Consider the following 11,871-nt stretch of genomic DNA (forward strand, 5'->3'; position numbering starts at 1 on the left):
TAGAGCGGGTCGTCCAGTGATCGTAGGGTTGGAGGTTTGAATCCCGGCTCCTCCTGATGACATGTCGAAGTGTCCTTGGGCAAGACACTGAACCCCAAATTGCTCCCAATGAGCAGGCTAGCACCTTGCATGGCAGCTGACGCCATTGGAAAGACATAAAATAAACAAAAAGCAGGAAAATAAGATGGAAGATACTTGATACACATGATCTGATACACACATGACCTGATACACACATGATCTGATACACACATGATCTGATACACACATGACCTGATACACACATGATCTGATACACACATGATCTGATACACACATGACCTGATACACACATGATCTGATACACACATGACCTGATACACACATGATCTGATACACACATGATCTGATACACACATGATCTGATACACACATGACCTGATACACACATGATCTGATACACACATGATCTGATACACACTTGACCTGATACACACATGATCTGATACACACATGATCTGATACACACATGACCTGATACACACATGATCTGATACACACATGATCTGATACACACTTGACCTGATACACACATGATCTGATACACACATGATCTGATACACACATGACCTGATACACACATGATCTGATGCACACATGACCTGATGCATACATGCACTAACACAGCGCCTGTGACTCCCTGTGGCTCCTGCAGGGCCATCCTGAAGCACATGGGACTGCAGGGGGTCATGACCCACAGCCAGGCCAGCAAGAAGTGGGACAACCTGAAGAAGAAGTACAAGGTGGTCCTTCCTCTCTCTTACCCGTCATGCCCTCCTCTCCCCTAGGGAGAACATGTCCAGACCCTGCTGACCATCATGGTGTCACGTCTGCGTTAGTCTCCGGTGGTCAGGTGGTCTGACCAGGGTCTTGTCTCTGCTCTCTGGTTGGCAGGATCTGAAGTTCCCTCTGGAGGGCGTGAAGGCGTGGCCGGACCAGTGGCCCTACTTCACCCTGATGAGCGACGCCCTGGAGGGCCGTCTGGCCGGCAGCGCCCCCGTCCTCGCCGCTCCCGGCGCCGGAGACCACCACTTCCTGCCCGCCAGCAGGCCCAGGAAGAGGCCGGCTCTGCGGGCAGGGGGCGGGTCGGAGATCGAAGTCCTCATTAGCAGGGAGGAGGAGGAGGAGGAGGAGGAGGAAGAGGGAGGGGGGAGCAGAGAGATGCACCAGGAGGTGGACGAGGTGGACAGCGAGAGAGCCCTGCTGGACAGAGAGAGGGTGACGCTGGAGAGAGACAGAGAGGTGTTGGAGAGGGAGAGGCGGGTCCTGGAGAGAGAGAGAGCGGGGATGGAGAGGGAGATGGCAGCCTTGTACCGAGACCAGGCCTCTCTGGAGAGAGAGAGAGCGGCCATGGAGAGAGAGAGAGCGGTGCTGGAGAGAGAGAGGGGGGGGGTGGAGAAGGACATGGCCATGCTCAGCAGGGACAGACGCACCCTGAAGAGAGAGAGGGAGGAGCTGGAGAGGAGGAAGGAGGAGCACCAGAGGACAGCGGCCGGAACAGGAAGGGAGCCAGAGTCCAGCCCTGACCCTCACCCCAACCCCGAGGCCCTGGAGCGCAGGGAGAGATTTCTCAGCCTGTTTCACAAGCTTATTGAAACTCTGTGAGATCTGAACGTGTATTTATGCTATTCACATACATTTGGAAAATTGTTGTATTTTATTTTATGTTAAAAAAATGTTGTCATTTTCAACGACCCCTATGATAATGTGTGTCAAAGCTTTTTGGCGAATATTCCGTTGAGATTAACTTAAGTTTCTAAGCTAACATGCTAGCCTGTGATTAGTATAACTGTAATACAGTTGTAGCAGAGCAATTGGTTTGGTTTAGCTGTTCATTTCTAGGTATGTCGCTTCATATAAAAACACACTGATAAGTTTTCAATGAAAACGTTAAGCCACTCCCATGTTGGAGAGGTCATCAAAACATCTTTATTCAATTGTGGTATTTCCATACAAAGCACACAATAGCAAGCTATTATAGTTATTATTCTTTAACCCATCCACACCCATAACACCCGCCCCCCCTCCCAAAGTCATACAATAGTCTTTAACGGTCTATGTATAGGCTATTGTGCATGGTTAAAACATCACTTTGAAATGTCATATACCAAATATTGCAGTTCATGTAAAAAAAGGTTTCTGAATATATATATTTTTATATTACAGTACAGACTTTACAACAAATGCTTGTGTTTCAATGCTTCTTTTATTGCATTAGATACTCAATTTACCTTCAGTAAGCACCAGCTTCAGTTTGATTCTGCTAGTTAGAATGAACATTTCCAAAAGTGTTAGATTCATCTTTAATATTAATATTATTTTTATCTTTATAAAACAAACATATTTAAACAATATTACTGGTTGTCATTGCCAGTCAGAAATACATAAACAAAACCAGCGGGATGTTTGCGAAGATTGCTTGATCAATAAAATAGATTCATCAGAACTCGATTGTTCTCTTTTTAATCAAGTTGCGGAACAGTTTGGCTTCTGACAAACGTCTCTGTGTTAGAGGGAGAGGTAGACTCTCTCTCTCTCGCTCTCTCTCTCTGCCCTGGTGTGTGTGTGTATGTGTGAATGTATGATTGTGTGTGTGTTTGTGTGTATGTTTGAATGGAACCAGTAGGCTTAAATAATCTTGTTAGTGATAGGAAGGTAGATGATTGTGTGTGTATGTGCAGATCGCCGTTCAGCATAGGCACAATAGAATGGTAGCCTGCTGAGGAGGCCTGTGTGTGTGTGTGTGTGTGTGTGTGTGTGTGTGGTATGTACATGTGTATTACCTTAGATAACAAAGTGGAGATATGGAAGTGTGCCTGCACATGCTAGTTGTGGTGCACATGTTGAGTCATACGTGTGCCTGAGCATGTGTTTCGTATGTTGTATGTTGTCTATTTGTTGTCACTTGAATGTCTGTATGTATGTGTTTTGTGTCAGTGAAATGTGCAATTGTGTGTGTGTGAGTGTGTGTGAGTGTGTGTGTGTGTGGTCAGATGAGGTCCCCGACGGGCACGCGGGGCAGGCAGATGTAGGCCTGTGGGGTTCTGCTGAGGTTAATGGGGTTCCCGTCCAGGCGGACGTCCTCCAGAGCGTTCCTGATGTAGTTGAAGTCTTTCAGGTTGCAGAACGTGTCCTCGTGCATCATCTGGATGTTATTACGCTACAAAACAAAACAGCCACAAATAAATCAGAGAGTATCCTTTAAAAAGCTGACAGTGCGTCACACATGAGCATACGGAATACTACTGCCTGGACAGATTACGATGACCGTCTGGACAGATTCCTTGCTCCTCCACAAAGAATAGAATACCTGAAACACATTAATCCCATTGTGTATCACTATTACATTCATACGATGAAAATGGTGATCAGTTTACACTGTCAAACTTGGTGCACCCGCTGTAAACCCACTAGAGCCAATACTCCCTTCATCGACCCCCAGGGGACAGTGTTGGCCCTGCTTACGTCATCATACATCTTTTTATTTGTCACGCAGTGAAACACGCATCACACTAACTGGCGTGTAAGGTAGGCGACACACACACACACACACACACACACACACACACACACACACACACACACACACACACACACACACACACACACACACACACACACACACACACACACACACACACACACACACAAATTGACTGGAGCGTCCACCAAATTCTTTTCCTTATCCCATCGTCCTTCCCCCTTAGGGACCAATTCAATGCTCCTGTCCGTCTTCACCAGGGACGGACAGCATTAGCATCTGCTCTTCTGCATGTTTTTCATATTGGGTTCTTTATGGGGTGAAACCCTTGCGAACACGGCGAGAACATCGAGTGAGCGAGTTCGGGGTTCAGTGTCTTGCTCAAGAACACTTCGGCACACTGCCAGGAGTGGGGATCGAACCGGGGACCTTCCGATGCCCAGCCGGCCTGCTACCTCCCGAGCTACACGCCTCCCTTGTAGGTTCCCAAGCAGAAGAAAAGAAGGTACCTGTAGATGCAGCGAGCGCAGGCTGTCTGGGAGGGGCACAGGGATGTGGTCGATGTGGTTGTCTGTGAGGTACAGGTACAGCAGGCCCGACATGTCCTGGAAAAATAGAGAGAGAAACGTTTCCGCCAGGCAGTCTATGGTTTTGTCCAAAATGTCCCCTGTGAGAGGATTCTGAGCATTAACATAGAATGAGGGTTAAGGTTGGGACAGGATCTGACCTATAAGGGAAGGGGTAAAGGTTGGAGTGAAAGGATGAACATGTGGAGTTTTCAGGTATAGTCCTATAAAGTCATCCCCACCGGGGCCTTGAACCCCGATCTCGCGGGTGGGAATCCAATGCTCTCACCACTACTCTACTTGTGCAGTGGAGATCGGCGAGTTGATGTTTTGGTGTCCTTCCAGTCCCTAGTGTGGGTTGGGGTTAGAATAAGGGTTGGGGTTAGGATAGGATCTGACCTATAAGGGAAGGAGTGTGGGTTGGGGTTAGAATAAGGATTGGGGTTGGGACAGGATCTGACCTCTAAGGCAAGGGGTAAAGGTTGGAGTGAAAGGATGAACATGTGGAGGTTTGGGGTATAGTCCCATAAAATCATCCCCACCAGGTCCTTCAACCCCGATCTCCCGGGTGGGAGTCCAATGCTTCCACCACTACTCTACTTGTGCAGTGGAGATCAGCGGGTTGATGTTTTGGTGTCCTTCTTTATTTTGGTGTGCTGGGACTACTGCCTCTTGTGGTGCCAACACAGAAATGCAGGTCAACATTGACCGGATGGAGGGAGGGAGGGAGGGAGTGACAACCAGATAAACGCTATCCTAGGTGCACTGGCTTACAGCCACGCAAAAAAACATACCAAACTCTATCTCTTTTGCACCATTCGGGCCACCCTAGGTCATGTTAAGCTTCACGCTACCAATACGGAGCCGACGCCGTGCTGTTGTTGTTTTTCTGTCACGCACCTTGAAGGCCTCTTTGTGGATGCCCGTGGCGCCGATGTTGTTGTGGCTGGCATCCACCAGGGTCATGGAGGCGGGCAGCGCGGGCAGCTGGGCCACACCATTCTCCCGGATCACCAGCTCCTCCAGGGCGGAGAGGCCGCTGAACGCGTCTTCGGCGATGGCGGAGATCTCATTGGCGGTCACATCAATCCTCTTCAGCTTGTCTGTGAGGAGAGAAGAGATCACACACTACTGCTGAAAGGGAAATGATTGTGTCGGTGGATTTTGTTAGTCTTGTCAAAATGTTCTTGGGCTGCAAATGAAGGTTGTTTTTTTTCATCAGTGGGGTTTATACTGAACATCGAACTTTGAACTTTGTTGTAGGATGATGCCGATGACATCACTAATTGACATCCACACCCATTCAATGCCCAACACTGCAGAGTCCCTCCCTCCTACTAAAACACAACACCTACTCATGTTGGCGAAGTCGGACTTCCTGATCTTCTGGATCCTGTTGTAGCGGGCGTAGAAGTGAGTGGTCTCTTTGGGGAGAGGGGGGATGCTGTCCAGCTTCAGGTCGTCACAGTAGACAGAGCTACCCAGACAGGTGCACAGCAGACAGGTGGGCATACCTGGGATGGGGTGGAAGATGGACAGATGGAGAAAGACAGAGAAGAGAAGATGGAGAAGAGAGGGAGAAGGGAGAGGGAGATACACACATGATCTGATACACACATGATCTGATACACACATGACCTGATACACACATGATCTGATACACACATGACCTGATACACACATGATCTGATACACACATGATCTGATACACACATGATCTGATACACACATGACCTGATACACACATGATCTGATACACACATGACCTGATACACACATGACCTGATGCACACATGACCTGATGCATACATGCACTAACACAGCGCCTGTGACTCCCTGTGGCTCCTGCAGGGCCATCCTGAAGCACATGGGACTGCAGGGGGTCATGACCCACAGCCAGGCCAGCAAGAAGTGGGACAACCTGAAGAAGAAGTACAAGGTGGTCCTTCCTCTCTCTTACCCGTCATGCCCTCCTCTCCCCTAGGGAGAACATGTCCAGACCCTGCTGACCATCATGGTGTCACGTCTGCGTTAGTCTCCGGTGGTCAGGTGGTCTGACCAGGGTCTTGTCTCTGCTCTCTGGTTGGCAGGATCTGAAGTTCCCTCTGGAGGGCGTGAAGGCGTGGCCGGACCAGTGGCCCTACTTCACCCTGATGAGCGACGCCCTGGAGGGCCGTCTGGCCGGCAGCGCCCCCGTCCTCGCCGCTCCCGGCGCCGGAGACCACCACTTCCTGCCCGCCAGCAGGCCCAGGAAGAGGCCGGCTCTGCGGGCAGGGGGCGGGTCGGAGATCGAAGTCCTCATTAGCAGGGAGGAGGAGGAGGAGGAGGAGGAGGAAGAGGGAGGGGGGAGCAGAGAGATGCACCAGGAGGTGGACGAGGTGGACAGCGAGAGAGCCCTGCTGGACAGAGAGAGGGTGACGCTGGAGAGAGACAGAGAGGTGTTGGAGAGGGAGAGGCGGGTCCTGGAGAGAGAGAGAGCGGGGATGGAGAGGGAGATGGCAGCCTTGTACCGAGACCAGGCCTCTCTGGAGAGAGAGAGAGCGGCCATGGAGAGAGAGAGAGCGGTGCTGGAGAGAGAGAGGGGGGGGGTGGAGAAGGACATGGCCATGCTCAGCAGGGACAGACGCACCCTGAAGAGAGAGAGGGAGGAGCTGGAGAGGAGGAAGGAGGAGCACCAGAGGACAGCGGCCGGAACAGGAAGGGAGCCAGAGTCCAGCCCTGACCCTCACCCCAACCCCGAGGCCCTGGAGCGCAGGGAGAGATTTCTCAGCCTGTTTCACAAGCTTATTGAAACTCTGTGAGATCTGAACGTGTATTTATGCTATTCACATACATTTGGAAAATTGTTGTATTTTATTTTATGTTAAAAAAATGTTGTCATTTTCAACGACCCCTATGATAATGTGTGTCAAAGCTTTTTGGCGAATATTCCGTTGAGATTAACTTCTCATGTTTCTAAGCTAACATGCTAGCCTGTGATTAGTATAACTGTAATACAGTTGTAGCAGAGCAATTGGTTTGGTTTAGCTGTTCATTTCTAGGTATGTCGCTTCATATAAAAACACACTGATAAGTTTTCAATGAAAACGTTAAGCCACTCCCATGTTGGAGAGGTCATCAAAACATCTTTATTCAATTGTGGTATTTCCATACAAAGCACACAATAGCAAGCTATTATAGTTATTATTCTTTAACCCATCCACACCCATAACACCCGCCCCCCCTCCCAAAGTCATACAATAGTCTTTAACGGTCTATGTATAGGCTATTGTGCATGGTTAAAACATCACTTTGAAATGTCATATACCAAATATTGCAGTTCATGTAAAAAAAGGTTTCTGAATATATATATTTTTATATTACAGTACAGACTTTACAACAAATGCTTGTGTTTCAATGCTTCTTTTATTGCATTAGATACTCAATTTACCTTCAGTAAGCACCAGCTTCAGTTTGATTCTGCTAGTTAGAATGAACATTTCCAAAAGTGTTAGATTCATCTTTAATATTAATATTATTTTTATCTTTATAAAACAAACATATTTAAACAATATTACTGGTTGTCATTGCCAGTCAGAAATACATAAACAAAACCAGCGGGATGTTTGCGAAGATTGCTTGATCAATAAAATAGATTCATCAGAACTCGATTGTTCTCTTTTTAATCAAGTTGCGGAACAGTTTGGCTTCTGACAAACGTCTCTGTGTTAGAGGGAGAGGTAGACTCTCTCTCTCTCGCTCTCTCTCTCTGCCCTGGTGTGTGTGTGTATGTGTGAATGTATGATTGTGTGTGTGTTTGTGTGTATGTTTGAATGGAACCAGTAGGCTTAAATAATCTTGTTAGTGATAGGAAGGTAGATGATTGTGTGTGTATGTGCAGATCGCCGTTCAGCATAGGCACAATAGAATGGTAGCCTGCTGAGGAGGCCTGTGTGTGTGTGTGTGTGTGTGTGTGTGTGTGTGGTATGTACATGTGTATTACCTTAGATAACAAAGTGGAGATATGGAAGTGTGCCTGCACATGCTAGTTGTGGTGCACATGTTGAGTCATACGTGTGCCTGAGCATGTGTTTCGTATGTTGTATGTTGTCTATTTGTTGTCACTTGAATGTCTGTATGTATGTGTTTTGTGTCAGTGAAATGTGCAATTGTGTGTGTGTGAGTGTGTGTGAGTGTGTGTGTGTGTGGTCAGATGAGGTCCCCGACGGGCACGCGGGGCAGGCAGATGTAGGCCTGTGGGGTTCTGCTGAGGTTAATGGGGTTCCCGTCCAGGCGGACGTCCTCCAGAGCGTTCCTGATGTAGTTGAAGTCTTTCAGGTTGCAGAACGTGTCCTCGTGCATCATCTGGATGTTATTACGCTACAAAACAAAACAGCCACAAATAAATCAGAGAGTATCCTTTAAAAAGCTGACAGTGCGTCACACATGAGCATACGGAATACTACTGCCTGGACAGATTACGATGACCGTCTGGACAGATTCCTTGCTCCTCCACAAAGAATAGAATACCTGAAACACATTAATCCCATTGTGTATCACTATTACATTCATACGATGAAAATGGTGATCAGTTTACACTGTCAAACTTGGTGCACCCGCTGTAAACCCACTAGAGCCAATACTCCCTTCATCGACCCCCAGGGGACAGTGTTGGCCCTGCTTACGTCATCATACATCTTTTTATTTGTCACGCAGTGAAACACGCATCACACTAACTGGCGTGTAAGGTAGGCGACACACACACACACACACACACACACACACACACACACACACACACACACACACACACACACACACACACACACACACACACACACACACACACACACACACACACACACAAATTGACTGGAGCGTCCACCAAATTCTTTTCCTTATCCCATCGTCCTTCCCCCTTAGGGACCAATTCAATGCTCCTGTCCGTCTTCACCAGGGACGGACAGCATTAGCATCTGCTCTTCTGCATGTTTTTCATATTGGGTTCTTTATGGGGTGAAACCCTTGCGAACACGGCGAGAACATCGAGTGAGCGAGTTCGGGGTTCAGTGTCTTGCTCAAGAACACTTCGGCACACTGCCAGGAGTGGGGATCGAACCGGGGACCTTCCGATGCCCAGCCGGCCTGCTACCTCCCGAGCTACACGCCTCCCTTGTAGGTTCCCAAGCAGAAGAAAAGAAGGTACCTGTAGATGCAGCGAGCGCAGGCTGTCTGGGAGGGGCACAGGGATGTGGTCGATGTGGTTGTCTGTGAGGTACAGGTACAGCAGGCCCGACATGTCCTGGAAAAATAGAGAGAGAAACGTTTCCGCCAGGCAGTCTATGGTTTTGTCCAAAATGTCCCCTGTGAGAGGATTCTGAGCATTAACATAGAATGAGGGTTAAGGTTGGGACAGGATCTGACCTATAAGGGAAGGGGTAAAGGTTGGAGTGAAAGGATGAACATGTGGAGTTTTCAGGTATAGTCCTATAAAGTCATCCCCACCGGGGCCTTGAACCCCGATCTCGCGGGTGGGAATCCAATGCTCTCACCACTACTCTACTTGTGCAGTGGAGATCGGCGAGTTGATGTTTTGGTGTCCTTCCAGTCCCTAGTGTGGGTTGGGGTTAGAATAAGGGTTGGGGTTAGGATAGGATCTGACCTATAAGGGAAGGAGTGTGGGTTGGGGTTAGAATAAGGATTGGGGTTGGGACAGGATCTGACCTCTAAGGCAAGGGGTAAAGGTTGGAGTGAAAGGATGAACATGTGGAGGTTTGGGGTATAGTCCCATAAAATCATCCCCACCAGGTCCTTCAACCCCGATCTCCCGGGTGGGAGTCCAATGCTTCCACCACTACTCTACTTGTGCAGTGGAGATCAGCGGGTTGATGTTTTGGTGTCCTTCTTTATTTTGGTGTGCTGGGACTACTGCCTCTTGTGGTGCCAACACAGAAATGCAGGTCAACATTGACCGGATGGAGGGAGGGAGGGAGGGAGTGACAACCAGATAAACGCTATCCTAGGTGCACTGGCTTACAGCCACGCAAAAAAACATACCAAACTCTATCTCTTTTGCACCATTCGGGCCACCCTAGGTCATGTTAAGCTTCACGCTACCAATACGGAGCCGACGCCGTGCTGTTGTTGTTTTTCTGTCACGCACCTTGAAGGCCTCTTTGTGGATGCCCGTGGCGCCGATGTTGTTGTGGCTGGCATCCACCAGGGTCATGGAGGCGGGCAGCGCGGGCAGCTGGGCCACACCATTCTCCCGGATCACCAGCTCCTCCAGGGCGGAGAGGCCGCTGAACGCGTCTTCGGCGATGGCGGAGATCTCATTGGCGGTCACATCAATCCTCTTCAGCTTGTCTGTGAGGAGAGAAGAGATCACACACTACTGCTGAAAGGGAAATGATTGTGTCGGTGGATTTTGTTAGTCTTGTCAAAATGTTCTTGGGCTGCAAATGTAGGTTGTTTTTTTTCATCAGTGGGGTTTATACTGAACATCGAACTTTGAACTTTGTTGTAGGATGATGCCGATGACATCACTAATTGACATCCACACCCATTCAATGCCCAACACTGCAGAGTCCCTCCCTCCTACTGAAACACAACACCTACTCATGTTGGCGAAGTCGGACTTCCTGATCTTCTGGATCCTGTTGTAGCGGGCGTAGAAGTGAGTGGTCTCTTTGGGGAGAGGGGGGATGCTGTCCAGCTTCAGGTCGTCACAGTAGACAGAGCTACCCAGACAGGTGCACAGCAGACAGGTGGGCATACCTGGGATGGGGTGGAAGATGGACAGATGGAGAAAGACAGAGAAGAGAAGATGGAGAAGAGAGGGAGAAGGGAGAGGGAGATACACACATGATCTGATACACACATGATCTGATACACACATGACCTGATACACACATGATCTGATACACACATGACCTGATACACACATGATCTGATACACACATGATCTGATACACACATGATCTGATACACACATGACCTGATACACACATGATCTGATACACACATGACCTGATACACACATGACCTGATGCACACATGACCTGATGCATACATGCACTAACACAGCGCCTGTGACTCCCTGTGGCTCCTGCAGGGCCATCCTGAAGCACATGGGACTGCAGGGGGTCATGACCCACAGCCAGGCCAGCAAGAAGTGGGACAACCTGAAGAAGAAGTACAAGGTGGTCCTTCCTCTCTCTTACCCGTCATGCCCTCCTCTCCCCTAGGGAGAACATGTCCAGACCCTGCTGACCATCATGGTGTCACGTCTGCGTTAGTCTCCGGTGGTCAGGTGGTCTGACCAGGGTCTTGTCTCTGCTCTCTGGTTGGCAGGATCTGAAGTTCCCTCTGGAGGGCGTGAAGGCGTGGCCGGACCAGTGGCCCTACTTCACCCTGATGAGCGACGCCCTGGAGGGCCGTCTGGCCGGCAGCGCCCCCGTCCTCGCCGCTCCCGGCGCCGGAGACCACCACTTCCTGCCCGCCAGCAGGCCCAGGAAGAGGCCGGCTCTGCGGGCAGGGGGCGGGTCGGAGATCGAAGTCCTCATTAGCAGGGAGGAGGAGGAGGAGGAGGAGGAGGAAGAGGGAGGGGGGAGCAGAGAGATGCACCAGGAGGTGGACGAGGTGGACAGCGAGAGAGCCCTGCTGGACAGAGAGAGGGTGACGCTGGAGAGAGACAGAGAGGTGTTGGAGAGGGAGAGGCGGGTCCTGGAGAGAGAGAGAGCGGGGATGGAGAGGGAGATGGCAGCCTTGTACCGAGACCAGGCCTCTCTGGAGAGAGAGAGAGCG

General features: G+C 49.6%; 3 protein-coding genes across 3 annotated transcripts; 1 reads left to right on the plus strand and 2 right to left on the minus strand.

The window, feature by feature from the left end:
• Window positions 1–3,028: 3,028 nt before the first annotated feature.
• On the minus strand, window positions 3,029–5,598 carry LOC311317102 (epiphycan-like; the record flags this gene model as incomplete). Its single annotated transcript, XM_084448115.1, has 4 exons — window positions 3,029–3,199; window positions 4,030–4,125; window positions 4,987–5,189; window positions 5,442–5,598. 4 exons carry the CDS (start codon window positions 5,596–5,598, stop codon window positions 3,029–3,031), a joined length of 627 nt encoding a protein of 208 aa, XP_084304241.1.
• Window positions 5,599–5,605: 7 nt separating this feature from the next.
• On the plus strand, window positions 5,606–6,887 carry LOC311317040 (uncharacterized protein; the record flags this gene model as incomplete). The annotated part of the gene is made up of 4 exons (XM_084448038.1): window positions 5,606–5,610; window positions 5,938–6,025; window positions 6,177–6,380; window positions 6,513–6,887. The coding sequence occupies 4 exons, from the start codon at window positions 5,606–5,608 to the stop codon at window positions 6,885–6,887; spliced, it is 672 nt and encodes a 223-aa protein (XP_084304164.1).
• A 1,387-nt stretch (window positions 6,888–8,274) lies between these two features.
• Window positions 8,275–10,840, minus strand: LOC311316842 (epiphycan-like; the record flags this gene model as incomplete). The annotated part of the gene is made up of 4 exons (XM_084447776.1): window positions 8,275–8,445; window positions 9,272–9,367; window positions 10,229–10,431; window positions 10,684–10,840. 4 exons carry the CDS (start codon window positions 10,838–10,840, stop codon window positions 8,275–8,277), a joined length of 627 nt encoding a protein of 208 aa, XP_084303902.1.
• Between the last annotated feature and the right edge of the window lie 1,031 nt (window positions 10,841–11,871).

Source organism: Borostomias antarcticus, assembly GCF_949987555.1.
Source record: "Borostomias antarcticus genome assembly, chromosome: 13".
NCBI classification, from domain to species: domain Eukaryota; kingdom Metazoa; phylum Chordata; class Actinopteri; order Stomiiformes; family Stomiidae; genus Borostomias; species Borostomias antarcticus.